Consider the following 27,457-nt stretch of genomic DNA (forward strand, 5'->3'; position numbering starts at 1 on the left):
CCTTTCTATTTTTTTTGTATTTATGGCAACCAAGAACTAAAATCTTTATATTTGCAGACATTATCCTGAACTTCCGCACCACCTATGTAAGCCAGTCAGGTCAGGTGGTTTATGAGTCCCGTTCCATCTGCATTCATTATGTCCGAACCTGGTTCTTTGTGGACCTGGTTGCTGCGCTGCCCTTTGACCTTCTGTATGCCTTCAACATCACAGTGGTGAGTGCCCAACAATATAACAATAGCATCTGATAGCACTTGCTTTCCAAACTGTGACACCATATTACACTATGTCCTCTGTGCCTGCCTTGGCTCTGCAGACCTCCTTGGTCCACCTACTCAAGACTGTGCGCCTGCTGCGCCTCCTTCGCCTGCTTCAGAAGCTGGATCGTTACTCCCAGTATAGCGCCATGGTGCTCACATTATTAATGTCCATGTTTGCTCTGCTGGCACACTGGATGGCCTGCATCTGGTACATGATTGGCCGGAAGGAAATAGAAACCAATGAGACGTGGGAGATAGGTGGGTCTATCTAAATGTGTCGAACCAATTAATTTGTAAATGATCGGTTATTCATTCATGTCAACAAGATGTATGAAAATTCCCATTTGCTTCAACACAGGTGCTGTAAATGTTGCTTATTTCCTAACTTGTCTAGCTCTGTGGCAAATACCATCCATCTTCTGGGCTCTAATGAGGACTGTCTGAAACTGATCAAAACTTGTCTGGGTTGTGCTGCTCTTGTAAAATGCTGTAACTTGACCGGATGATCAAATAATCCTGTGGTCTAAAAATAAAATGAAGACAAGATTTCTCATAGTGATACTGTAGTGTACAAGAAAGGAGATCAGGTCCAGTTCAGTGTTGAATAAATGAAGAGGTTTTGTTTCTGTTGTGTTGAAATATTGGGCCAGTACATTTGATGCAGGTATCAGGTATTAAAATAACACATTATGGCAACCAAATTATGACCACAGGCTATACTTAAACTACTAATTTGCCTGTGATTTCGAGGGACAAAAGAAACTTGATAGTTGCTCTCAGTGTTAGCTAAACTGTTTACCTGGATTTGCGTGTAAACTCATCTGTTTACCCAGACTTGTTTTTAATCTGACTGTGACAAAAAACACCCTCTGTGACCCACAAATATATCTGGATTATTTAGATTGTCTATATTTATTTGAGAAGAAAGAACAAGCAATGTGTAAATTATAGTTAAGATCTGTGAAGGGGATAATTAGAGAGATGATCCCACCCTCTCTACTGCCCAGTATAAAGCAAAATTATACCCATTGCTATGGATGTAACATTATAGCTACTAATTAACACTCAGTCTTATTTGTCCCTGGAGTAGTGAGTCTAATTTTAGGTCATTTTTGCAAGGTTCATAACACTACTGCAAATCATGTGAGATACATATACGCGTACATAATTGCAGTAAAACCTGTCATTGCATGCATTTATCACTGGCACAAAACACATACGTGCAGAGAACCTAAATCATAATTTTCACATTTTTGTCTCACGCTGTTGTTTCTTTTCAAAGGGTGGCTCCACGAGCTGGGCAAACGTCTCGAGACACCCTACATTAACAGCACCCTGGGAGGCCCGACAGTACGTAGCTCCTACATCGCTGCCCTTTACTTTACCCTCAGCAGCCTGACCAGCGTGGGCTTTGGTAATGTCTCCGCCAACACTGACGCCGAGAAGATCTTCTCCATCTGCACCATGCTTGTCGGTGGTATGTCTGACACAGAGACTCGCTCTTCCCCTGGGTGTCCTGGCACAGCAGTGTCTCCATTAGGCATGCCAGAGCAAAACAATTCAGCATGAAGTGGGTTGGATGGCTTGGCTGGCCTTTATGAGGCAACTTGTTATGATATTTATGTACCAATTGACTGATTACTTTAGACAACATGGCAAATAAGAAGATTACTGCATGTGTGTTGAAAAGCTAAGAATCACAGACTGACAGTATCAGCAAATGTATTTATTTTTATTTGTTTAATATTAATCACTTTTTGTGTTTCCGGAATAGCACTCATGCATGCCTTGGTCTTTGGGAACGTGACAGCCATCATCCAGCGTATGTACTCAAGGCGCTCTTTGTACCACACGCGCATGAAGGACCTGAAGGACTTCATCCGCGTCCACCGTCTGCCTCAGCAGATCAAACAGCGCATGCTAGAGTATTTCCAGACAACATGGTCTGTCAACAATGGCATAGATGCTAATGAGGTGGGAATACCCTTTATTGTTGTTGTCATATGACACTTGTTGTTGCTGCCTCCCCACGAGAAACGTCAGGGCAATGCCAGAGCAACACCGTCTGTGCTCCCGCTTCAAAATCCTTTGCAGTTGTAGTTTATTAGCTCCCACAAAACGGCTGAAGACCAACGGTTGACGTCCATTTGAAATTCAAAAGAGGGGAACTGGTGGCAATGTGGTCCAGTCCCTAATTACCAATCTGTGTCACACCTCATTACATCTGTCACACATCCGCAGCTCCTGCACGACTTCCCTGATGAGCTGCGGGCCGACATCGCCATGCATCTGAATAAGGACATCCTCCAGCTGCCGGTGTTTAAGGGGGCCAGCCGTGGCTGTCTGCGCTCACTCTCCCTCCACATAAAAACCTCCTTCTGCGTCCCTGGAGAGTACCTCATCCGACAGGGTGACGCTCTGCATGCCAACTACTTTGTCTGCTCCGGGTCTCTGGAGGTGCTGAAAGACAGCATGGTGCTGGCTATATTAGGTGGGGTTTCGGATGTTTTGCTACTAATTAAAGCTGTAAACTTTGAGAAATTACTATTTTTTTCACCCTGGTTTTAGGAAAAGGGGATCTCATTGGATCCGATCTGCCCGGGACTGACCAGGTAATCAAGACCAATGCTGATGTGAAGGCCCTGACCTACTGTGACCTTCAATATATCGGCTTGCGGGGACTGAGAGAGGTGCTGGAACTTTACCCTGAATATGCCAACGTGTTTGCCTCAGACATCTACAACAACCTTACCTACAACCTGCGTGAGGGCAGCCAGGATGAGGTAAGAAATAGAGACTTAAACAAAGAAAAGGCACATCCATCCATATGGTAAATTAAAAAAAAAACTTTCACATTTACTGCAGCAACTGAGCATTTTCCCTTTTTAGTTGTTTACATCATATTTAAATGAAAGGCTTTGTGTGTGAACATAAAAGCTGAATTTAGTGTTTACTTAATGACATACATAATTAAGTTTGTTTCACTGTCTTCAATGTGAGTCAAAAATAAATGAAAAAAACATAAGGTATATTTACATTTACCACAGACGAAACACACCGGGTAACACATGTGCCCTTTAGATAGCTTTTTTACTCTGCTCTCGCTACCACAATTCTGTTGTCACCACAATTACCATGTGTGGATGGTACTGTCAGGCAGCTGTAGCACTTCGGTGTTGCCATGTCAAAGCCAGCATGATATTGCACCCAGACACAAAGCTCCTGTCAGACCAGCCTGTTAACAGTTGTTCAGGAAAGTGCTATAAAGGGTGAGTAATCTGCAAAGTAAACGTACTTGCGTACACCGTTAGGCCGGAGAGCATTTGAATGGCATCGTGCTAATTCTAGACACATATTAGCAACCAAATAAATGCCTTAGCCGACTGAATTTCAAGTATAATCAAAATAAATTAACGTCAAGGAAGCTTCGATGCGTGACTGACAAAACTGCTAAAGCCATCTGAGGACTTCTGTGTTCTCATCCGTATGTTTGTCTCCACTGGTCTTCCTCATTATTTTGTCGATGTTGTTTCTTTTTGGCAACGAAACCACCAAACAATTCACCTGGGACAGTTCAGGGCATCTGCACTGTAATGATCAGATACTTTTTTTTATAATAGCACCCAGGGAAAACATCAGGAAATATGCACAGTTCAGTCAGTCAACTCAGCACAATTATTTGCAAAATTAGTGAGTATCGATTTAGCAACATAGACGCAGGTTTGGCGTCAAGCTCTGTCTGAGAGCTCACATGAGGAGGCTGGGGATGTGGTGGGATTGAGCTCCGAATGGCAGCAGAGAGCAGCAGAATAGCACCACAAAAGAGCCAGGGCAGCAGAAGGCAGAGCAGCACAAACAGCATACACCAAGTAGCAGTGAGCAGTAAAAGGGAATCCAGTTGTAGCTCCACAGCCTTTGCATCATTGCTTAGCAATTAGCATTGCTATGAATGTTCTTAATCAAGTGGTCTTGCTAGGTCTCCCACTTGGTAATGACAAGCTCAGGTACCTGGTCAAGCACACATTCGTACACGCACAAGCCCCGACAAACACACAATCATGGACACATTCACATGCTTTCAGTGTTTCAGGGTCGGCTTGGCTCAGTTGGTGGGGGTGTCCTCCTCCAAACTAGAGATACTCGAGAATGATTTGCTGCCTGTACAGCAACCAGTCATCTGTTGTGAAATACTTTATCATCAAATATTTGAACCTCATCATTGCAGGGCTGTCATATCAGGCAATATTGTTTATAAGCTCACATTTTAGTCAATATTAAATCAGTTTAAATTAGTTAAGTTGAAAAGCACACAGTTGGATGGGGCACCTGGAGCCTATCCCAGCTGTCTTCAGACATTTTCAAGCAAATTTATAAGAATAAAATGTCATATATTAAAATAACTAGCCAGTAAGGATAACTAAACTACAGTTTAACCTAATTAATGTATTTTACACTGTCCAACTACCCAACAGCCTAATGACCATCCAATCAGATTTGTCATGTTTATATGATGATGTAAATTGAGTGTGTGGGGTTGGAGGTTGTGGTACAAGACACGAACAATTTACAAATCAAGATGCAACGATAACAGAAAATCAACTGCCTACAACGTATGTCTAGAAATGCAGGAGTGTGGAGATAGAAAGAATTCATCTGAAACTGAAAGCAAAATTGTCACTCTACTTTAACCAACTTGACCTGCTAAGTTGCCATTAATATAAAATACACAAGAAATCACGCTTGGGATGGCTTGAAACTTTCAATTATATCTCCATAAAACCCATTTAACTATGTGGGACACTATCAAGCTGAGTGACCTATTAATTGATATTCATGTTCATTTATATCATTGGGTGCTAATGTTTCTCACTGGCTGATGTTTCTCTGGGGAAGAGAATTGGTCACTGCTTTGTTTAGATGCCCGCATGTGACATTCTTTCATTAACACCATAATCTGAGGAATCTCCCAGCTGGCTTTTGATTCAATGGCTCCCAGTGCAGAAATTCAGCATTTTGATAAGGTAAAGGATTTTTAAAAAAAAAGAATGACAGTGAAATCCACTGTCCAAGAGCATTAGTGGCATCACAGAGCAGAACAGACAGACCCTGACTTGTCTTTGTCACATTAAACTTCATTTTAAGCCTATCTTCACATGTGGGAATCCTTCACAAGCGCCCTGCTTCATTACTCTCCTGCTGGTCATTATGGAAAACATCACAAGAAGCTATTTAGTTATTTACACGAGCAAAAGGGCATTTGCTTTATTTCAAGTGATAGCCCGTTTAGCTCACAGGGAGATTATTTACTTTGCAAAAATGATTTTTATATGTTTAGTCACAATCACTATGTGTGAACACAGTTTATTAATGATATCATAGCAGGACTGACAGTGTGTCTTTTCTGAAGCCTGCTTTGTTCCTGCAGGGCCAGAGCAAGCTGTCGAGATCCCCGAGGCTTTCCCTCGTAAGTTCACCTTTCAGTCTTCTGTGTTTTACGGCTTCAGTCAGTTTTTCTTAATTTTATTGAGTTAAAAAAGCCTTTTTTGAAAGGGGGTGGTCACACTGTATTCCCTATGATTTGTAGGGACAGTGGGGACACGTACAAGGACTTCCCCTTCGGGTTAAAACTCATTTAGAACAAAGAGCTCTTCTGTCCCCAGAGGGAGTCACTAACTGGGTCAGAAGCTCTCCTAATGGGTAACCTCATGAGCTACTTTTGCCAAAGTGTGCAGCGTAGCCCTCCACCTTTTTATTAAAACACACTCAAATTTAAAGTTGAATTTAATGGAATTGCCACTGAGGTAGCCATGGTGAAAGCCTAACAGCTTTATACCAGGACGGAAGTGATCCGATTAAAATATCATCAGCAGTAACTCATTAAAATCATAATGACATCACTTTAAAAATAAACAGGCTCATTATGTGGGAGATTGCTCATTTAACAGAGAAAGCTATTGTGAATGACACTCTAAATTTATTTTAAAAATATTTTTTGCAAATTAATACAATCTAGGTTCATATGTAAATGTGGTTATATGGTTTCTAAACCCAGGTGAGAATTCTAATTTCGCATTTGCTCTTTTACAGGAACCCAGGCTCCCCTCCATCGTGGAAACAACAGGAGACAACTCTGATGACTCTTTCCATCTCTCTCCAGCGACTCGCTCCCGTCGCAACCTCCTGCTGCCCAGCCTGAGCAGCCCAGTTCGCCGAACCTCCTTGGGAAACCTTCTGGGGGACGAGCTGAGGCAGTTCAATGCCCTGCGTCGCTGCCGTTCACCGAACCTCAGCCGCGGCTTTCACAGCCAGCTCTCTTCCCCTCAGCCGCCACCAAAAAAAGACCACAACACGCCCTCATTTACCCCAGCCTCTGTCCAGAGAGGGGCAGACGCTGAGCAAAAACCCACAAAACTGCTTATCCCAACTGTTACATGCTTCGCACCCCCGGATCTGAGCCCCAGGTAATGTGAAGCATATCCTCACGCTCACACAAGCAGCAAATGATGACCATAAATCAAAATCAGCAACAGTGAATTCAAGACCTTAAGTGAAATATTAGACTCGCTCTAATGTGGTGGAGGTTTGATATATGAAATGTATATAAGGGGGAGCTGAGCACAACATTATTGAATGGGCTGCACTACAGTGTAAAGGGTCTCTTTTTAAGTGATTCCACGTGGTCGTTTCTTAAAACTCCTCTTTCATGGTAACCTAAAAACAAAACAAACAAATGGAAACACCCCAGCATAAAGAAAGATATCATCCACAAAATAGATTTGCATTTGCATTTTTCATCAGACGTTACTACCTTTCATGACCTTATCTGCTTGCACCAGCCATCCCTGGACGTGGGTAAGAGTGTTTCATAGAGCTCAGGTGTCCACCCCTCCAGACTGTGCCCTTCTCCTCAAGTTCAAAACAGTAGCGGCAGCTCCCGTGGCACCTTCCCTGGTTGACGTCTGCCTCTAGTGATAATTGAAAACGCTCTTCTGTTACATTAAACCCTGCTTCCCTCCTCCTCATCTCTTTACCCAGGGTCGTAGATGGAATTGAAGACAATGGGCACACGTTCCATTTCAACGGGGAGGGCAGCGGGCCTAAAGCCAGCACAGGAGGCAGCACCAGAGGTATGCCAATCCGCCACCTGCTGCGAGGGTCACCTAGATGCCAGATGGCTGCGAGTTAACCACAATGCTGCCACTCTATATGATGAAATACGAGAGTATGGAAGAATGAAACGTCAACCAGTTGTCCAACCAGTCCGAGAGGCTTCAGATTAGAACATGTTAAAAGATAACTGAGGTCACACGAGTTACTGAACTCAGCTAATGTTCAAAGTCATGTTCAGGTCATGTTCCAAGTGCTTATAAGTATTCTTTTAGAATGATGAAGCAACAGCAGGAGGCGTGAATCTGATAAAACTGTGTTCCACACAGCATTCAGCCAATTTAAATACACTTTGTCACTCACAGATGCTAAATTACCATCCTTAAAGTCGTATCTACTTCCACTGAATAGCAATTTACAGTGTGAGGAGAAACTGCATAAGGATTTTGGATGTGTCCTGTAATGCATAGAAGAATTGGGATTAATCAAGGAGCCATTTTCCTTGTTGACTCTGTAAGCTCCATCAGACTCAGACATCACACTCCAAACTTGGTGACTTAATTATCACCATAGTGCTCAAATTATCTTATAAAACAGGCTCAAAAATTGTTTAAAGAGTCTTACTGCGTCTGCTCTTGATACAGACACTGGAGGTCAAACACAGCAAATCCAGAGACACAATCATGCATGTGTACATGAAAGGATGTAGTATTGGGGAAGTAGATACGACTTTCAGGATGGTAATTTAGCGTCTGTCATAGTCATAGCAACATCCATCACTGCAGTTTAGTGAAGCAGCTGTTTTGCTTTGTTCCTTATATATTCGCAGAGTCCTCGCAGGCTAATGCCACTCTGCTGTTAGAGTCAGAGGAGGTCAGACAGGGCATCAGTGAACTCAACCACAAGGTAAGTCACGGCACATTAACGCAGGATGGGTGGAGGATTTGTTTAATACCAGCTGTATTAGTTCCACCATCCCTCCTTACTGGAAGAAGCCATCTCATCCTGTCCTCAGCCTCTTTTGCAGGCTTAGGGGTAAACTTGAAAGGGCGGCGAGGTGAAGTCCACTCCTGAATCAACAGAATGAAACTAAATGCGCACCGAGCAGACCCAGATGGGCTCAGGTGGCTGTCTGTCGTAGATATTAATTAATCAGCAGGGCTCTTTCTGCAATGCAGACGGTAGCCAAAAGTGCTAACTCAGCTCAGAGGGAAAAAAATGACAGCCTGTCTCTTCCTGTGGCCTTTCTCTGGCCTACTTTGGCTCTTGTTTTGCCGCATTCATCCTACTACTTTCTTCCTATTTATGGAAGACACCTGACCTACCAAAGGAGAACACTGAGAGGATCCTCCCTAGGAGGGTTTTCCTGTGGTCGGTCATTAAATATTACATGCTGACTTAAGTTAAAGGTGAAGCATTAAAGGCAGAAGCTAATTACCTCATTAGCTTTGTGCAAGTGGACTTCAATGTAGGGACGTATGTCTTCTTATCGCACTCAGAAGTTGTGTGATTAAACCCTCTGTTCTCTCTGTTCAGATGGAAACATTAAACCAGGAAGTATCCGAGCTCACCAAAGGCCTGCACCACATAATGCACATCCTCCAAGCCCATGTGTCTGTGCATCACTGTAAATCGTCCCTCCCCTCATATCCCTACGGCATCCAGATGATGTCCATACCCGCTACAGTCCCCAGCACCACTACACCCCTCAACCAGCCCTCGGCATCCACTCTTAAAAGCGATCCCATTAGCCACATAGCCTGTAGCCTACAGATCACGCCTTACCATGATCTCTGGAGCTGTAGTGAAACTCCTAAAGCCCAACCAGAAAGCTTTTATCAGCCTCGATCACCCACTTCATGTCCTGCTCCCTCTGGGTCCCAGCCAGGCTCATGCTGTGCCTCTGAGAGCAACACCACAGACATATGGACAAGTACATCTCTGCTTAGCGTCAGTCCAGGATTTCAGGACGGAAATTCAGGCCTTGCGACTCATACTGGGCACGAAACTTCCCACTGCAGGCCTGTAAGTCTGAGCACCGCCGCCACCATCAGCAAGTCCCAGCCCACATTGTGCCTACAGCCTCCCGGTGAGGGTGATGAACAGTCTTGCCTTCTTTTCGGTGCCCCTGCTGCTCTGTCCACACACAGCCTGCTAGATACTTCACTGACTTCTTACCCCCATCTCTGCCTGCCCTCTGACACCAAGGTCAAGCTTTCTCCAGCCACACAGGAGGACATTTGTGTTCTGTTGTCCACCCCGGCATCACAAAATCTGATCCAGGACACCTCCGTCTTCCAAATCAGTGACTCACACCCCCTAATCCTCCCTGTTTCTGCCTCGGCCACACCGACAGTCGTTCCTGTTGACCCCATCCTGGGCTCAGGGTCACCACAGTTGGATCTTGCTGAGCCCCGCCTTCCTCTGGGCGATTCATCCTCCATGGACCACAACAGTCTGGAGTGTCTGCTGGGAAAGGGGGGCTCTCTTGAGAGCAGAGACAGCGAAAGTGTCTCATCACAAAGATCCAGCATTGGCCTCCAGACTCAGAGCTCAGAGCAGTCGTGGTGTCTGGACCTGACAGACTAGACATGTAACTCCTCACAGTGTTTCACGTACTGCTGCAGATGGTTCCCGTGTACTGTATGTCCGTGTGTCATCTCCTGGGCACTCACACTTGTCAAACTCCACAAAATTTTCACCATTTCTATGCAAAGGCATGTCATTCTGAGCATTTGCCTCACTGTGTGTCCATGGGTTCCACTATATATATATATATATATATATATATATATATAGTATATTTTTCAAACACCTTAAGAGCAATTTGCAATACCTGTTACCTCCTTGCATGGTAATGTTGTTTATTCTTTTTCCTAAGGAAAAGGTTTCCAGATCAATGTGTAAGAATTCCACATGACAACCTTTTGAGCGTGCACACAGATATTGTGTGTATTTGTCAGGCAGAGAGGTTGGAGACGGCAGTTTTAAAAGGACAGAGAGTGAAAGTGGCAAATGCCTCCCCTTGCATGGTAATAGAGCATTGCCTCATGCTGCATTGATTGTCGTTTAAATGAAAATGTCTCTGATTTCCTTGAATTTGGCCGAAACCATCAATCAGTATAGAAATTTTAATTGAATCGAATCTGTCTCCTTTAAGTCGACTCTTTAGGCTGCTCAGGAGATGTGCGTGTGTTCTTTTTGTTGATTGACAAGTCTATAAACCCAGCACACCTCAATGAAAAGCCCCAATGAACTGTTCTGTCAGAAAATGTCTAAATTTTAAAATATTGAATATTTCAAAAGCCTTTTTTTGTCTTTTGGGAGGATTTCCACAGAGTATGCATAAACAAACAAGTGTTCTTTGTGTGCACGTCACTCCACAATCCTATACATAGTTTGTCAGTGCATGCAAATAAACTCCTGCTGTCAACTCTGAGCGCAGGAATCTGGTGTCAATTAATTTCATATTCCTGAGAATTCATCAAGGTTAGCATTGTTGTGTACATAATGGGTTGTCATAGTGACAGAGGTGTTTTTACATTTTTGTCCTCCCTTTTCGAATAAGCCCTTGTTTGAACTAAGTTTACAGAATTCAAATAAAAAAGTAAGATTGTATGGCTTCATTGTTCTGTAGCTGCCACATCTCTTAATGGCTTTGACTCTAATGTATTGATTTTTGATTATAACGAGAAAAAATGAAGCTACATTTAAATGACTGTGGGAGTATTTAACTTTGTTCCAACATCTTTATTATAAGTCAAGGTCTGTATTCAGCTTTGCTATTTTTATTTATTATTACTCATATATCACTTCAACTTGGGAAATGTCAACTAAAAAGAGGTACACAGCAAATTTGATTGTTTTTCAAACTAAGTAAAAAATGATGCAAACTGCAAACAAAGGTGGAAGGACATCAGAGGAGATATTTGAATTCTTCTGTTTTCAGAAGGTATTATTGCATTTATTTTGCCATTTAATGACATTTGAACATTTGTGAACATTTAAAAGGACGCCAAAAACCAGCACAAGCAAACAAGAATCTATCTGGTTCTTTCAGGCGATTGATCGGTCAAAAATGTTGATGTAACTGTAGTTATGACCTTCCTTTGTGTCTGGTATTCAATAAGAACATCACAGTGGCATATTTTGTTTCTTCCCTTGGGCTTTTTTCACTTTAGCTGATGTTGCTAAATCACTTTTCATTACCTTTTCACAGAATAGAGTGCAAGCTTCAGCCTTGAGTTAAGTCTGCTTATAGTCAAAATTAACGTTAGATTTTAGCTGATTCGAGGAGGGTTTTTTTTGGTCGTAACACTTTACTTTGCCAGGTTGTTATGAATATGCTGTAATTGATTAATTTTCCAACTACTTTATACAACAGAGAATTATGTCGCTCTCTTAATCGACATTAAATGATCAAAAGGCATTTCTTTAAGTTCATGTTTGAAGCTATAAGGTTTAGCTTTCATAATTAAATCTGATAAATTTAGATAAATGAATTACTGTCATTTATCCTGGCTAAATCCCAAGCTCAGATGACAGTTCAAGGGCAACTTAGTTCACTCTTTTTTCCAGCCTCATCTTTGCTTGGTTAACATGTGAAGTCAACAGCTGAGCACCTTATCTGAAAACAAGCACACAACAAATTTGTAACAAATGTACCGGTAAGCAGTTTTGGAACAAACAAGCAAAAAACTTGATGGGGAAATGTAAACAGGAGCCTGAACTGAGGATCAAAGTGTTTTCAAAGTGTTTTCGTAATTTAATGTGTGTTTTCCCGTCGGTGTCTGTCCTTGAGATGTTACGCAGGCACGGAAACTCTGACAGTTTCCAATGTTTTACTACCTTGTGGAATTATGCAACAAAGAGTATTTAAAATGGATGTGAAGGCACTGGCACAGCTGATCTGGTCCTTTCAGGTGAGCAATCTTTACACTGCGACTGTGGTTTAATTACATGTCTGATGTTCTCACACTTCTGCTCTTCTTGCTTTACATAGATGTTTGTGCGTTTCTGCTGTGGAAACATGAAGACTGTGATTTTCGCTCTCCTTGTGTTGCTCGCCACCACCCAGAGTGAGTTCCCTGCAAACTGGACTTTTGTTATAGAAATTGAACTGAATTTTAAGTTTAGGTTATTTCAGAAGAAATCCTGAAGACGATTTTGGTTATTTGTTTTCCCCCAGGTGAAGCTCTTAGGTGCAAATGTGGAGGCACGTACAGGAACTGTCGAGACCCTGTTGAGACCTGTTATGGTTCAAACCAGGCCTGTGCCAGCGTCATTATTACTGTTGGATCCAGTAAGCAATTCACTCTTTTTTTGCATTTAAATAATAATTGCAGCAAGACAAATACATTTTTCCCACCTCAATTTTACAGGACCAAGCTACTTCCAAAGTTGCATGAGCCTCTTAGACTGCAATAAACTGAATCGGCCTGGAATATCAACGGCTAGATGTTGCACTACTGACCTGTGCAACAGATAAATGGAGCTCAATGTTGTGGATGATTTTTTTAAAATGTGCTGCAGATTCTGGTGTGATTATAATAAACACAAATATACACACATTGTTTGTCTTTATTCTACCATTTATACTACTTTTCTGATTTCCAGTGATACAAATTAAATGTTACAAATCAACCTGAGTCTCAGTGAATGGATCTGGCATTAAAAACCTTAGTTAATTATGCTATATATGGGATATTATCCTTATTTTGTTAAAGAAAAAAGACACTCATGTTTTGAAAAAGCACAGAAACAGTTGCTAAATAATAAAGAAAACTGCTGTGGGAAAAAATAAGAGAAAAAAATATTATAAATGTACAGACAATCTAAACTGGACAACAAACCAGTACTGAGGTGGGAACGAAGTTATCGATACTGTTCCTGTGTTGCAACAACACTTTTTCCCAGAGTCCTTTGCCTCGATGACGCAGACCAAGAGTCGTTTTGGGACGCGTCATATAGACAAAACATCAAGTGAGACAATTGTGATCTTCTGTTGGGTTTACGCGCATTGTCATGGCATGAAGACGCAGATCGTCGCCCTCCTTTTGCCGCTGGTTGTCAGCGACGGTGGGTCAAATCCGAAATCTCTGTCTATTTTATTTGAAAACTCAACGTGCAGAGATCATCTTATTGGAATTGTGATTCTGAGTAACCTTTTGGTCGGTTCAGGTCAGTTTATGTGTAATTGTGGAGGCGTAAATCACTGCACTAGCAGTGTCGTTTACTGCAACGGTGCAAACCAAGCAGGTACCGGCGCCATCACTTATAAGTAAGAACTTTAACTTCACTTATTCACCTACAAAAGCACCCGAATATCAGACAAATGCCCTTAAGACTTATAAATATACTTAAATCTGCTATCAGTTGAGGGAAGAGTTCTGTATTTAACACTGTGGTATTTGATTCGGTGTTGAAAACGGTATTTGATTATATTAGTTACTGTGATGACAGTATTCATAAAATTGGTGAAACAGCTTGCTCAACCCTAAAAGCGATAATACACAAATCTGAAAGGGGGGGGGGGGGGGTCTAAATAACCTGTAATTTTTATTTTTCTTAGGATCGATGTTCTTCCAACGATGCATGGACCCCGCTGCTTGCCGAATGATGAATTACGAGCGCACCTCGTTATGTTCATCGTGCACAACTGATATGTGCAACAAATTAAAAAAAATCGATATCTGACAAACCTTTCTTGACTATTTTTCTGTGTTCTTATTAAATGTCCAGCTAGTCTCTCATCATTAAAAGGTGTAAAGGTTTTTGTCTTTCGTTTAGCTGCGTTTATTTCGTAATGGATTACAGTATTTCAAAATTTATTTTCCTCGATCACTAGCGCCACCTTGTGGTATATATTAAACACACAATCGTACATTATAAAAGATAACATTGTAAACAAGGCTTTAAACGCATCGGTGACTCTTAAATTATTCAGTAATATACCTACTGCGGAGTATTTTCACACGACTATATATTTATTGTTTTATAACATGAGTCGAGTGTTTTTCCTGACCTTTTACTATACTCATATTTGATTGGTTGCTCTTCATGTCACATGACTGACTAATCCAGGAAGTTTTTTGGTACTTCTAGGCGGAAGCAAATATTTTACAGGACCTAAAAGTGTTTCAGGAGAAACCACTGTTTGTGAATAACAGCAGGGTTGTAATTTAACTGGACGGAATTTATATCATTTTACTTTGTGTTTGGTAAGAACGTTATGGTGCTATCTATTGTTTCTTTGCTAGGGTTTTTTTTTTGCTTATTAGCCAAAGTTAGCATTGCTATCACGAATGTCTTCGTCCTTTCATTGCTATATAAGAAATTAGCTTTAGCCACACAGCCTACTCGCCTCTCGAATTTCGTCTTGTTATAAAAAGTTAACAACCGCTTTAGTCGGTCGTGTAACTAAATCGCCATATTTTAAGACTTGTGCTTTGTAACCAGTTCCTTTACTTTATTATAGATTAATTGAACTTGATGATGGCTGAAAGCCAACGATTCTTATTAAGTGCTCTAAAGATAATACTTTGATCAAAATAAAGCATAGGTGTGTGTCTCATTCTGGTTTGCATACCAGTTTTCAGAAGTGGACTAATTATCCATATTTTTGTTTTTACTAGGCAAACCAAGGCGTTCTGGCACCAACCCTTCTTTGAAGTGATCCTAAACTTTCCTAAAAGAAGTTTGAATCCTTTTGACATTGCTCACCACCTGTGCCTGTGTGTCCAGGGCTACCATTGGGCCAGTTTTGGCTCATCTCCCCAGTTTCTGACTTTGTCAATGGCAGGACGCAGTGGCGGAGCAACCAGGCCGAATGGGGCCACAGTAACAAACAAAATCTGCCAGTTCAAACTGGTGTTGCTGGGGGAGTCAGCTGTGGGCAAGTCCAGCTTAGTACTGCGCTTTGTCAAAGGCCAGTTTCATGAATTTCAAGAGAGCACCATCGGAGGTTCGAAGCATATTGTTATGTTTTATGCTTTTAGAATATTTAAACTTAAGTGAAACATTAATTGAAGGTGTTTTTAGACATGTGAATGGCTGGATAGACAGTTAATTGTGTTATTATTTTTTTCTGTCCATTCCTTAGCTGCCTTCCTCACTCAGACTGTGTGTTTGGATGACACCACAGTGAAGTTTGAGATTTGGGACACGGCAGGCCAGGAGCGTTACCACAGCCTGGCTCCAATGTACTACCGAGGTGCTCAGGCAGCCATCGTGGTTTATGACATCACCAACTCGGTACAATTCTCCTACATGCCAGTAAAATGCACCTTAACCCTATAGTGGTTATTGATCTCTGATAAGTTGTTTCTCAAAGTGTTAAGTTCAAAATTCATCAAATATTTTTTATGTTGGTGTCAGGATTTTTTTTTCAAATTGTACTATTTTTAATTCTAAAAAAGTATCCAAAGAAGTAACGTAAAACCACAGTGTGTATGTTCTTGAATCAAAAGACTCAATCAAGTCACATCATTTTTTATGATTAGGACACTTTTGCCAGAGCAAAAAACTGGGTGAAGGAACTGCAGAGACAAGCCAGCCCCAACATAGTGATCGCTCTGGCAGGAAACAAGGCAGACATTGCAAACAAGAGAGCCGTGGAACATCAGGTCTGAAATTTAAATATCAATTTCCCATGTTTCTGATTGCCGGTGCATCATCTTAGTTGTGTCAATTATAAATTTTCTCCGTAGGAGGCACAAACTTATGCTGATGAAAACAGTTTGCTCTTCATGGAAACCTCAGCCAAGACCGCCATTAACGTCAATGAAATTTTCATGGCTATTGGTAAGTTTCCTTGGTTTATAACAACTGAAGAAACATTAGATGACATATAGAAGCAACAATGTTCTGATATTTCAATGAGGGATAGCATTTTGCAGCAACTTTTCTGAGAGCATCTATTTGGCTCAGCATTTCTGTAAAAGACGTGGTTTGAGTGTTTTAAGAACTGTGCATTTTTAGCCTGGATGAGCTTTAAGGTGGATAAATAATTCAATTTCAGAGGTGTTTGTGTGAATTTCTGTAGCTTTGTTTATTCTGAATATGCAAGTTTTTATAAATGGATTAGATGGAAGGGATTCAGCACCTGTTCACACTAAAATACCATATCACCACAAAGTTGTTTCTTTTCTACAGTTTAGTTGAGTACGGTCCCTTAAAGTTCACCGTGAACTGGCTTCTATCCCTTCCTCCATGTGTAGTACAGAAAGCTGTAGCTGTGTCCCCATCATCAACAGGGGTGCTAACAGTGTGAACATGGTTCTTCTGTTGAAATACCTCAAATTTACCTTTCATATGGTGTGTTTATTTTATCTCTATTTTTGATTTTTAATTGATATAACCATTTTCCCCTCTCTGTAGCAAAGAAGCTCCCAAAGAGCGAGCCACAGGGTGGACCAGGACAGGGGGGACGTGTCCGAACAGGCGTGGATCTACAGGAAGCTGCTCCTCAGGGGCGCAGCAGCCAGTGCTGCAGCGGGGGCAATTAGCAAGTATGAAGCAATGAACTAATCGAGCCCTGAACATGGTTTTAAGGACAGCTCTTAGGTTAAACGCCCAGAGAGGCAGGAGAGAGCAGAGCCACTCGCCACCCCTGCACTTATACTGAGATTACAGATGAGATTATCTGGATCCTTTTTGATTTAAGGAACATTTTTATTAAAGAATCATAAGCTAGAGGGAATTATCTACATCCCTCACTACTTCTGTCTTTCCCCTATGCATCTATCTACCTCCCTGTTTATCTTCAGCCCGTCTCAGTTGATTGAATTCAATTTTTCATAGTCTATTAAAGGGTGTCGCTGGTGTGTTTTTCCATTTTCACTTGTTGAAGTGTGTGTAAGGATCAGAATATACAACGCATGTATATTGCTTGCTTTGTCATTTCCCAGCATACAAATTCATATACAGAAACTAAAATTGCAAAGACAGAGCATTTAATGTTTAAACGTGAGTCTTATTGCAGTGTAGACTGCTGCTTGTTGTTCGTTTAAGGGGCCTGGGCAGAAAAGTGTTTCCAGAAAACTCTAGAATTTGCTTATTGAAGATGGTGATCTAACAGGCTTCACATCTGAGGATGTTTTCTGAGCTGTCCAAAAAATGCATTCATTTGCATTTATTATGTATTGATAACACCGGAGTTGTTAGCCTTTTTTAAAAATAAAAAAAGTGAAAATAACTTGTAAATCTAAAAACAAGGAATAAACAACATGCAATGTACAGCGTGTTTTGAGTTGTTTTGTAGTATCGCGGGAAAGAGCTTTTTACTAAATATGTTGCTTGGTTTACAAACTCGGCTTCTTAAAAAAAATCTAAAATTAAATGCACCTTTAGACAGTAAGATTATGGAGGCTGTCTGAAGGATATGGCCTTTTTCCGTCTGGGTTAATGAAGTCAGACAACATACTGGCAATTTAACATTTTTTTTATATAAAAGACATGGGCCTCAGTAGCTAGTGAAAGACCCATACGCAGTCCCAAGAGCCTGGCACCACCACCACCTCCTGACGTTCGCTTGTGGGTTGGCATCCTGAACCGCAGTAAATCCAATTTTCTCTGCTCCCAAATTCTGGAGGTAGTAGCATAGAAACCCTGCTCTGTGGGGGCCAGTAAAGTCAGAAAAGAACTTGCTCTCAGACTGTGGAGAGCTTGCTGCACTCTGGACGCTGTTTTTATTGTATAAATGACGTTTTCCACCTGATTTGACGCAAACTGACTCTAACATTAATCAGTAAAGCGTTAAAGCAACTCAAATATTTAAACGTCTGCAATAAACATTTCTAGCCGCTAGGTGGCAGAAAAGTATCTTGATTTGCTCTTATAGTGAAACTGCAAATGCCATAATATATACGCAGTCAGTGTTTCCGATTCTAATATTAACATACACAAACACATATATGCATTAATGTATCGATTGTTGCAAAAAAAAACAACCTAAAATTAAACTTTTGTTGTAACACCTTGAATAGAGTGTCAGTGTAATGGTTTATGCCTCTAACAAAATGGGGTGGTTGCTATGATCACAGATCAGTTAAATTTTTTAGTTGTCACTCAGAATGCCTTTTAACAAAACAATATTTCATCTTTGACATCCTAATGGGGTGAAACCTTGAGGAGCAGAAAGAAATTCAGGAACTAAAGTAAAAAAGAAAAAAAATCAGTCAAACATCATTTGCTTTTGGACTTTTACAGGATTTGAAACAAGTCAAATGGCCTGGCTTTGGAATGGCGGGGTTGTCATAACGACAAGGATTTTTCGGATTAGCTGGGATACAGGAAATGTGCTTTTGGCCACACGAGAAACCTCCGTCCTCATTCAGACAGACAGAAATCAGACAAACTTTTCCAAATGTAGGCTGCGATGAATTCCTTCTATCTTCCTGGACAGAAAGAAAATGTCATTAAATACCAAGGGCGCAGAGAGATAGGGTGCCAGGACTGCAGTCTGTGGTGCAGCTGATAGTAAATGTGATGTGAGGCAATAATGACCTCTTATCTGAAATGAAACATCTAAATGTGTTGCCAGCAGATTGTGTACTAGTATGGATGGAACGGCTAACACACACTGAGAAGTGGTAAAAGGTCACTGATTCTTTTTAATACCTTGCATTTTATTTGCTAAAAAAAACACTCGGCAGAACACAAATACACCCATCCAGCCATCATATATCACTTAATGCCTTAGTGGGGGTTGTGTGTGGGCTGGAGCTTGTGTGTGGGCCGCCTCAGGGCAAGGGGTGGGGTTCACCCTCGAACAACCATTCACACTCATATTCACACCGATTTCACTTTAACACAATCACTTTTATTAACAATTCATTGGAGTCAAATCGATGTAATGTGTCATCTAAACGACAACTTAACACAACCTGTGTTGTTTTTTAAATGAAATGCAGTCCAGTGACCATGTGTGTAATGACAGTCTGAGGTTTGCAGTCGATCCTGTAGACAGCAGACCATCTTAAATGACCATTGTTAGATGTGGCTGTAGAGAAACTGCTGCGATGGTTAGCTGTGTGGCTAAAATCAATGAAGAGTTTCTACCTGCTGACGCACAGGCGGTGCACAATTGCGTCTGCGCTGACTCCAGGGCTGGCTCCAGCCATTTTTGGTGCCGTGGGAAAGATTATGGTTTGAAGCCACCCACCCCAAGCACTAAAGAACAACTTATCCAAAGTCTCTGATGGCTGTTACTTAAAATTGAAAATGTCATCTCTTTCATGCAAGGACGGCATCTGCGGCATCCTCTAATGGCACCTGCCAAGAGACCCCACAGTTTATGCGAGCGCTAATTTACTGAGGTGCTCTCATCACATTGTGGATCAAAGTAGTAGTTCAAATAAGTCCACGTTTGTTTTGATGTTAGCGAAGACAACGTAACTCTACACTGAGACCTCTTTTCCACCTTCACCTGAGGGCTCAGGCGGCCTTTTCATAACTACAATACCAATGCGGTGACCAGAACTCGTTGTTGACTGTCTGATGATAGGACCTGCTGGCCTGATGTGCTCCAATAACCCGTCCCCTTCACCTGCTTAAGAGTGCATTTGCAGGACAGGTTAAATAAATAAAAAAATTAGCAGCACAGTTGGTCATGCAAAGTATTACTGCTGTTTATTTGTATTTATTGGTGTAATTGTTTTTGACGGCAGTGCCCCGACTTTGCATGACTGAATCTCTTTTGATGCTTTTTAAAAAATTCTATTGTAAATTAAATGTAACATTCATAATATTTATACTGTAAATGTTAATAGTTATGTCGAAAAACAAATCCAACACAGGGGACTTTACGTTAACTAAACTTACTTTGAAGATAAATATTCTGGCTGCTTCTTCACTCACCAGAAAGAAATTAAATTACCCAAATACATGTATACAGAAAGGACATTTTACGTCCAGTCCGATATTCTCGTAATAATCGCAAACGTGTCTGAGTCGTGAATCATGTTCAGAGGGACCGGGGTGAGGCTTCCCATTTATGATCTGCAAGCATCATAAACCAACACATCTTTGTCTGTGTTGGTTTCTCCCAGTGAGCTCTACCCCCCTCCCCCAACTAACACCTGCCCTAATGACCCTCCTGTCTTCCACCTGTGCCAACTGCCCCGTCCCATTCGCCAGGGACTCAATCCAACATCTCTGTCCTCTTTATATGTTTGTTGCTGGTGCGAGTCTCTGTGGTTTGTCTGTATGTTGGACGCTGGACGTGAGCGACCACATGAATTTCCACATTGGGGACAATAAAGTTGACCTTGAACCTCCTTTGATGAAGCTTCTTGTTTGTTCTTGTTTTTCTGCATGGTCTTCTGGTGATTTTGGCCCCTTTTTCCTCGTTCCAAGGCGACCACCTGCTAGCGATTAGAATTCAGTTGTGTAGGTTTTGGATTAACTAATTGATATTTGACCTTGATGCTTTTTCTGGTCTTTATAGTTTGAATCTGCTTTGTTGTTTATCTTCTCCCAGGCTGTTGCTCTATTTTTTAAAATGCCACCTCAATCAGTCACTCTTTGAAGACAACCTGAGTGCTTTAGAAAGAAGCCGGCAGCTTCAACATAATTCTGCCATCATAGGGACCAAAATGGTTTTAATCAAAGTCAGAATGAGTCTTGATGTTTAGTGAACATCAATTCTAAAACAGGGCAACTAAATATCCTAAATAAAAAAAAATCAACATTCAAGCTCAAGACGCTGATGTATCAGTCAATTATTTTCTTTCTTTATTTTTTAAATAGGTACTTGATGGGCTCTAATAGGATTCTTCTCTGCTTACAAACATAGAGCTTTATTTTTAGAGTAGCCATGTTGGACTCAATCAGGGTGCCAAAGGACTTCAATGAGAAGGACATAGCTCAAACTCCAAGTATGTTTCCACTATGCATCCATCAGCGTCCGGCTGAAAGCTGACACACCACCAAGTTGACCGCGCACACAGGCATGTGCCCACGTCCTCAATCTCATCTGCAGGCATCTGCTTTTGAATGTGGCCCAACAATGTTAATGAGAGGCTCTGGAGGGGGGCGGGATTAGAGCGTGATGGACCACGCAGAGACCCAGCAGCTTTTCTTCCACTCTTCAGCTAATTTATGCTTGCAAAGAGGCACCTGTCAATCAATGTAGCTGCCAGCAATCAATCAAATACATTAGTATTTGGGATTTTATTGTGTGATGATAGTTACAATTTCAAATTTGTTATCAGGTTACTGGTATTTTATTTATTTGAATTTACTGTAAATTCAAATAAAGTAGTTAAATCAGATTGTATATGTTTTTTGCCAAACAAACCTATATTGAATGATTTGCCAGATTAGTGTGACACATGTGATATATAGTCTTTTTTTTGCAGGCTTGTCAATCTTTATCTGAATGTGCTCTCTTCTTGCACCTGATTACTGAGTAGATTCCTCGACTGCGTCTTTGAAAAGGTCACAAAGCCACTTCAGGTATAACTTCCTGAAGACTCAGGCCATCCAGAATGTCTAAGCAGAAGCAAATTCCCAATGTTCCCATCCTGTAGTTCTCCATAAGTGTTTTATTTGTCGGATAAATTAAAATAGATCTAAGTCCAGCTCTCGGTGACTCCACTTCTGACTCGGTCTGCATGTTTTTGCTGCGTCCGCTTCACTCGAACGTGCGTTTCCATCTGCGCCTTCGGCCATATCTGCCGTGCCGCGCGCAGGCGGCGCGCGGACGCACGCACTTTGGCGCGCGCGGTTTATCCTTTTCCTCCGCTCCGCTCGCGGGACTGACGCCTACAGCTGAGCTCGCGCTGCAGTCCGTGACAGCTGGAAATGGAGAGCGAGCACGGAGCGGAGGATAAACCGCCTCACACAGGTAGGAAAACGCTCCCTATTTCAGCGCTGCGAAGCTTTTTCCTCCGTCGGGGCCTTTTAAGAACATGCTGGACGCTTTTATTTGTCTTTTAAATGTATGTCTTCATGTGCCGTTTGAGTCAAATATGTCTATTTTGACTACGGGTTTCAAAAATAACTTTTATTAAGGCTGTTACGATGGCCTTATACTACGCTCTGGGAAACGATCAGTTTTACTGAATATATATATTTTTTTTACAAGTTTTCCTTTTCTGTCAAAAATATTAGTGTATTTGGTTATTTAAATGCTCTCTGAAGTGAAACTACAGTTTTTTTCAAAACAAAGCCGTTTAAGGGTTAAAAAATTCTGCTGTGATTTGCTTCTGAAACAGGAGTCTGTGCCCATATATTGCTTTAAAGGTAAGTTCTTGGTTGTTGATGAAGGCCGATATTGTGAACTTGGTTAATGAAAGGAGTATTTGTAGGCCTTCGGGGCTATGCTGGATCGGCCCTCAAAGGTGTCAGTCAAGGTGTGACCACACTGCTGCTCTGTGCACGTTTGCAGATGTTTTTGTGGGAAATAAACTGAAAATAGTTGTTGCAGGTAGGCCTACAACATCCGTTTAGGAGTGGACGCATTAGGGGCTTGAATGCTACAACTATACCTGAAGGTCCAAGGTGAATCGAAAATATTAAGGAGGGTTTCTTGCAAGCTTTCCTCATTTATGTTGAACTACGAGGTTCCAAAGATGAAGCACAGTGTTCAGTTGCGTTGGTCTGAGAATGTGTTGAACACATTGTACTGTTGTTACTGGTAATTTAAACAATTAAGCGGATTCCTGAGTTTTTAAAATGTAAATTAAGCACACCAACACAATAGAACTCGAAATCAAAATTGCATTTGATATGTAAATCTATTTTTCGTACTAAAGAATATTGACCGGATTTTCACACTTATTTAAATCTCCGTCACACACCTGCTACGCCGTCATTGTGTTATTTCATTTTGGTTTCTTGTACATCTCTTACTGTTCACTATGGCATACAACAAAAATCAAACAGAGCCACTTAAGCCCACCCAGCGCTGGCTACATCATCATCTTCTGCACCCTTTCTGAGTAACCTTGCTCTCTCCACGCCCCCATCCCCCTGCATCAGCTTCAAAACCAAAATGGCTCCAAATGATGGCCGCCTGCCTGCCGAGCGTCGCCGAGAACCCGTTTTTTCGACGGCGAGTGAGCAGTCGTTTAACTGAGAACAAAAGGTCCTTGATTCATCAAATGCTGCACCTCCCACAGCCCACTCTCCTGAGTGATGCTGTAATTTTCACGAGCCCCCATGCGATGTGTGAAGGGTTGTCTTTTTTTTTTTTTTCTAACCTTTTTTGCTTTCTTGGTTTGATTGGTGGGCCAGGCTCTTCTTTCCGTTGAAATACACACAACAAACCTAAAATCAAAGCCTTTTTGCTGTTGTTTGTAGTAAAAAAAAAAAAAAAATCTCCATAATACCCAGAAATTGTTAGAATCAAAGGTATGCTGACACTTTTAATCATTTTTTTTTTCTTTTTTTTGGATTAGTATCTTTTGTGTTCCAATACATTCAGCTCCTGGCAACCAAAGATTCTGTCAGGTTCAGATAAAACCAGCCCTGTCAGCGACCTGCATCCATCACTCAGTTGTAGCTGCCGATAGATAAGTGTATCCCAAGCACAATTGATAAAGTGGAAAGACTACCCTTCTGCCCCCCCCCCCCCCAACTTTGTCTCCCACCTCAGAGCGTTCTCGTCTGTACTTTGGCATTTGGCTGCTGCCGTCTGTCTCCGTGAAAAAGCCATCGACTGTGAAATTGAGAATAATCATGTGGAACGGGGTTGGGGATGGGAGCAGCTTGAGCTCCTGCTCCGTTCTGTCAATGGACTCATGGATCCCGCTGATAAAGTGGGGCGAGTCGTCATCCGTGAAACAGTATAGTCGCCGTTACGCACACGCATTTTTCCAATGCCGATGAAGGATTTGTGGTCAGCCCTTTACATGCATCGTGATTTAATCTGTTTATGTTTCCTGCTACAGAAACCAAAAAAAATACCAAAGAAATATTGTTTTCAAATGCTGGTAATGTCTTTGTTGCTATTTATATTAGCTTAGCATGTGCTAGTCTTTCAGATAGAGGATTGAATATCATTCAGTGGATAGTTTAAATTGTAATAGGCCCATCTTCAACCCCCAACATGATGTTGTGTTAAGAATACATGGGTGATTACTGTGTAACTGTCCCCACCCCCCCCACTCATGTAAATTATTTGGGCCTTGACATCTACTGCTTTGCCATTTAAAGCCAACTTCCAACTGCTTCAGGTCAGTGACTTTAGGCTCAGCATGAGGGAGCAAGGTCAGAGTTTAACATATTTCTCTCTCTGGAATAAGAAACATGATGTTCCCCTTGTTCCAGAGTTATCTCCTCAGACAAAGCCTTATTTCTGGGACGCTCCAGAACAGAATGGTTGCACTCTTCATTTTACCTGTTGGATTTGGATTTTCCTGTGTTCACCTTCAAGGTTTGCAGGAGGATGGAGGAAGATTTTTTTAAAAATATTATTTTATTTTTTTGGAAAATGCACTTAGGATTTCCTTCAGAGCGATCCTTCACAAATCCGCAGCAATGATCCAAAACCAAGACTGGTGACGTTGCAAATCACCCTCTTGCCAAGCCTACCACAGTACCGTAAATGTGCAGTATTTCACAGCAAAAGTGCAACCGATTTTGTTTTTCAACCTTCCTCTTGGGCTCTGTCATTACAAGTCAGATGGTCTCCTTCCCAGTGTGGCAGCCTGCACCTCTGGAGAAAATGCTGTGTTCTTTATTTGGCTTCTTAAATATTAAAATGAGGAAAATACACAACTCAGAGAGGAACGTCAGAGTATATATGGTAGAGGTTGTGGAAGCTCCTGTTCCTCTTCAGACAATAAAACTTGCTTGAGTTGCTCCTGTTGATCTAGGACAGGGGTCATTAACCCAGTCCTTCAATGCCCGGGATCCAGCCTTCTGTCCTAGAAGATAGACGCCTATTTTTACCAGGAATCCCAGTTGATTGTGAACCTGGTAGGACAGAAAACCTGGCTTGATTATGGGCCTTGTAGGACCAGGTTGAACATGGTCCCTGGTCAAGGGGATCCTTAAAAGATGCTAATGATAGTTTCAACAAATTAATAATGTTTAATAGGCTTGACTATATGGGTTCTTAACACCAGATTGGCAAATAGCGTGTCAATACTGTATTTGGTCATGTGGTGTTTTTAATGTGAAATGTACCCCTTACATGGCGCCTTTTAAGATTATAACTATGGTGTTTGTAGATCTCACAGGCAAGTGGTCAAATATTGCTGCCAGATTTTGGAAAATTTGGAGGATTTTGATGATTGCAGATCAACTTGAAAATGCGATATGTGTTGTTGTTAATGTGATATGTGCATGTTGTATAAGTTGTTCATTTAACAAAATTAAGTGTAATGCAGACAAAGGGTAATTTTTTTTCCAGAAATGTTGTGAAGAGATGAGCCTGAATTTAGCATTAGAATGATATTTACCTTTAATATTAATGCTAGTAGTATTAGCAGTGGTGCTCTCCATTACACAAAAAACCCCCACATTTCTGTTGTACCATTGTTTGAGCGCCTGTCACATGGACAGAGGGGTCGGCAGATACATTTTGGATTGTGTGGGTAGATGAATTTTCATACGGTCCATTAACTCTCTATTCCCCTGAGACCGTTTCTAGGTACACATCAAGCAGAGCTGGCAGTGGTGTGAAAACTCTGTGTGTGTGTGTGTGTGTGCGCGTGTGTGTGTGTGAGTGAAACAGAGAGAGAGTGAGAGAGAATGTGTGTGTGTGCATACTGCTTGTTACTGTACATACCATATTGAATTCAAAAATATGCATTTTACTAACAAAGTGAGGGTTAAAATAAGGTTTAGCTTGGGGGTGAATTGGGTAGAGGTAGAATTTTGTTTAACGTAGGGTTAGGGTCAGGGGTGGGGGTAGTTGGGATGGTTAGGGTTAGGGTAGAGAGCTGGGAAATGTAGTACCTCTATAAAAGTTCTCACAAAGCTTGAAAGATATTTGTGTTTACATGCATCTGTATTTACTTATAAAATAGTGATGAACTTTTAATTGAGGTGTTTTTGTAAAGAAAGTGTGGGAAAATTGTGAAATTGATGTTTAAGTTGGTAATTTAATGAAATGATTTAATGAGAATCATTTAAGATGATCATTTCAAGATTAATTTAGAAATTAAAAAAAAAACTATGTCAGATGTAAATGGGGCTATTGCACATTTAGTGATGCCAAAGTTAATGACAAAATAATCAAAAAAACAAGATTCTTCTGACAAGATAAGATTTGATTTCAGATTCAATGATGTGTGATTTTTTTTTTTAAACATTTTAACATTTTTGCTCATTATTTAACTTAAAACTATAGCACACAGGCCCACGGGAGCTAATATTAGCTAATATCAATCTGCTCTGTTTTAAAACTAAAAAGACAAGAGCCCCATGCGTGACAGGACCGTTTTATTTAAACTGTGCAGCTGGAAAGCAGCACCTTGGCCATTGAAAAGCATTTTTGATCTCCTTGTTTTCAGCTCAAATAGCTCTGCAGCACACATCAATTGACATCCTCTTTGTGCACCTTCCCCCCCCTTGGTTACTTCGTGTTGTATATCCTCAGTAATGACTGTTACAGCTAAGCACAAAAGGCCAGTCGAGCAGGCCAAATTAAATAGCCATGAATTGAATGTGCTTTTTTAGCTCTGCAGCTTTTCAGTTTTCAGCTGTGACTGAATCAAAAGATGCTGGTAGAACCTCAGACAGATTGTTCTCAGATTCATTCAAAGACCTTCAGGAAAACCCTGTCGTTTTTATATTTACGGTACATTTCTTTCTTTGCATTTTTCACAAGTCGCTTTCAAATGTTCTAACATGCGAGGAACTGATGATGCATGTTGAATAAAGGATTAGAAAATAACAATTAAAAACAGTTTGATGTGTGGAGTGTAAGTGTAGGATGGATTTGTTATTTATGTCATAATTAACACATTTCTTATCATAATTTGTATGGGTTATTTATCGCCTAATTCTTGAATCACAACTGATTATTATGCATGTTCTGTGCTACGATACACTATGCTCTGCTATAACATTGTAATTTATTAGTAATTTAAATATGTTTTTTATTGGAAAAAAGGAAAATGGAATACCATGCACAA

At 41.1% G+C, this 27,457-nt stretch overlaps 4 protein-coding genes across 6 annotated transcripts in view; all 4 read left to right on the plus strand.

Moving 5' to 3' along the window:
* Window positions 1-12,079, plus strand: part of LOC101063711 (potassium voltage-gated channel subfamily H member 4-like) — a 28,007-nt gene extending 15,928 nt beyond the window's left edge. Inside the window, exons 6-16 of the mRNA XM_003961253.2 lie at window positions 58-215; window positions 317-518; window positions 1,543-1,737; window positions 2,035-2,234; window positions 2,502-2,751; window positions 2,829-3,043; window positions 5,686-5,724; window positions 6,348-6,721; window positions 7,296-7,387; window positions 8,197-8,273; window positions 8,904-12,079. Coding sequence (XP_003961302.2) covers window positions 58-215; window positions 317-518; window positions 1,543-1,737; window positions 2,035-2,234; window positions 2,502-2,751; window positions 2,829-3,043; window positions 5,686-5,724; window positions 6,348-6,721; window positions 7,296-7,387; window positions 8,197-8,273; window positions 8,904-9,956 — 2,855 coding nt within the window. The 3' untranslated portion in view covers window positions 9,957-12,079. The remainder of the gene's footprint in view (window positions 1-57; window positions 216-316; window positions 519-1,542; window positions 1,738-2,034; window positions 2,235-2,501; window positions 2,752-2,828; window positions 3,044-5,685; window positions 5,725-6,347; window positions 6,722-7,295; window positions 7,388-8,196; window positions 8,274-8,903) is intronic.
* A 153-nt stretch (window positions 12,080-12,232) lies between these two features.
* Window positions 12,233-12,930, plus strand: LOC105419980 (CD59B glycoprotein-like). Its single transcript, XM_011621902.2, has 4 exons — window positions 12,233-12,289; window positions 12,370-12,445; window positions 12,556-12,669; window positions 12,749-12,930. The coding sequence occupies exons 1-4, from the start codon at window positions 12,248-12,250 to the stop codon at window positions 12,853-12,855; spliced, it is 339 nt and encodes a 112-aa protein (XP_011620204.2). The 5' UTR covers window positions 12,233-12,247; the 3' UTR covers window positions 12,856-12,930.
* Window positions 12,931-13,315: 385 nt separating this feature from the next.
* On the plus strand, window positions 13,316-18,349 carry LOC101069188 (ras-related protein Rab-5C-like). 2 transcript variants are annotated; one of them, XM_029844276.1, is made up of 6 exons: window positions 13,316-13,445; window positions 15,002-15,330; window positions 15,469-15,620; window positions 15,869-15,991; window positions 16,076-16,169; window positions 16,746-18,349. In XM_029844276.1, the coding sequence occupies exons 2-6, from the start codon at window positions 15,162-15,164 to the stop codon at window positions 16,871-16,873; spliced, it is 666 nt and encodes a 221-aa protein (XP_029700136.1). In that variant the 5' UTR covers window positions 13,316-13,445; window positions 15,002-15,161; the 3' UTR covers window positions 16,874-18,349. The 2 variants fall into 2 exon arrangements, with proteins under 2 accessions (XP_029700136.1, XP_003961243.1); XM_003961194.3 differs by lacking the exon at window positions 13,316-13,445 and adding an exon at window positions 14,428-14,587.
* Window positions 18,350-22,082: 3,733 nt separating this feature from the next.
* The window catches only part of LOC105416274 (zinc finger protein 385B-like), a 40,837-nt gene continuing 35,462 nt past the window's right edge, over window positions 22,083-27,457 (plus strand). For both annotated transcript variants that reach the window (XM_029849631.1, XM_029849646.1), the window contains exon 1: window positions 22,083-22,215. In XM_029849631.1, the coding sequence (XP_029705491.1) occupies window positions 22,173-22,215 (43 nt within the window). In that variant the 5' untranslated portion in view covers window positions 22,083-22,172. The remainder of the gene's footprint in view (window positions 22,216-27,457) is intronic.

Source organism: Takifugu rubripes, chromosome 1, assembly GCF_901000725.2.
Source record: "Takifugu rubripes chromosome 1, fTakRub1.2, whole genome shotgun sequence".
In the NCBI taxonomy this organism is placed as follows: Eukaryota; Metazoa; Chordata; class Actinopteri; order Tetraodontiformes; family Tetraodontidae; genus Takifugu; species Takifugu rubripes.

Coding starts and splice junctions, on each gene's coding strand:
- LOC105419980 (XM_011621902.2), top strand. CDS start 12,248: ATGGATGTGAAGGCACTGGCACAGCTGATCTGGTCCTTTCAG. Junction 12,290..12,369: donor AGCTGATCTGGTCCTTTCAG/GTGAGCAATCTT, acceptor TGCTTTACATAG/ATGTTTGTGCGTTTCTGCTG. Junction 12,446..12,555: donor GTTGCTCGCCACCACCCAGA/GTGAGTTCCCTG, acceptor GTTTTCCCCCAG/GTGAAGCTCTTAGGTGCAAA.
- LOC101069188 (XM_029844276.1), top strand. CDS start 15,162: ATGGCAGGACGCAGTGGCGGAGCAACCAGGCCGAATGGGGCCACAGTA. Junction 15,331..15,468: donor TCAAGAGAGCACCATCGGAG/GTTCGAAGCATA, acceptor TCCATTCCTTAG/CTGCCTTCCTCACTCAGACT. Junction 15,621..15,868: donor TTTATGACATCACCAACTCG/GTACAATTCTCC, acceptor TTTTATGATTAG/GACACTTTTGCCAGAGCAAA.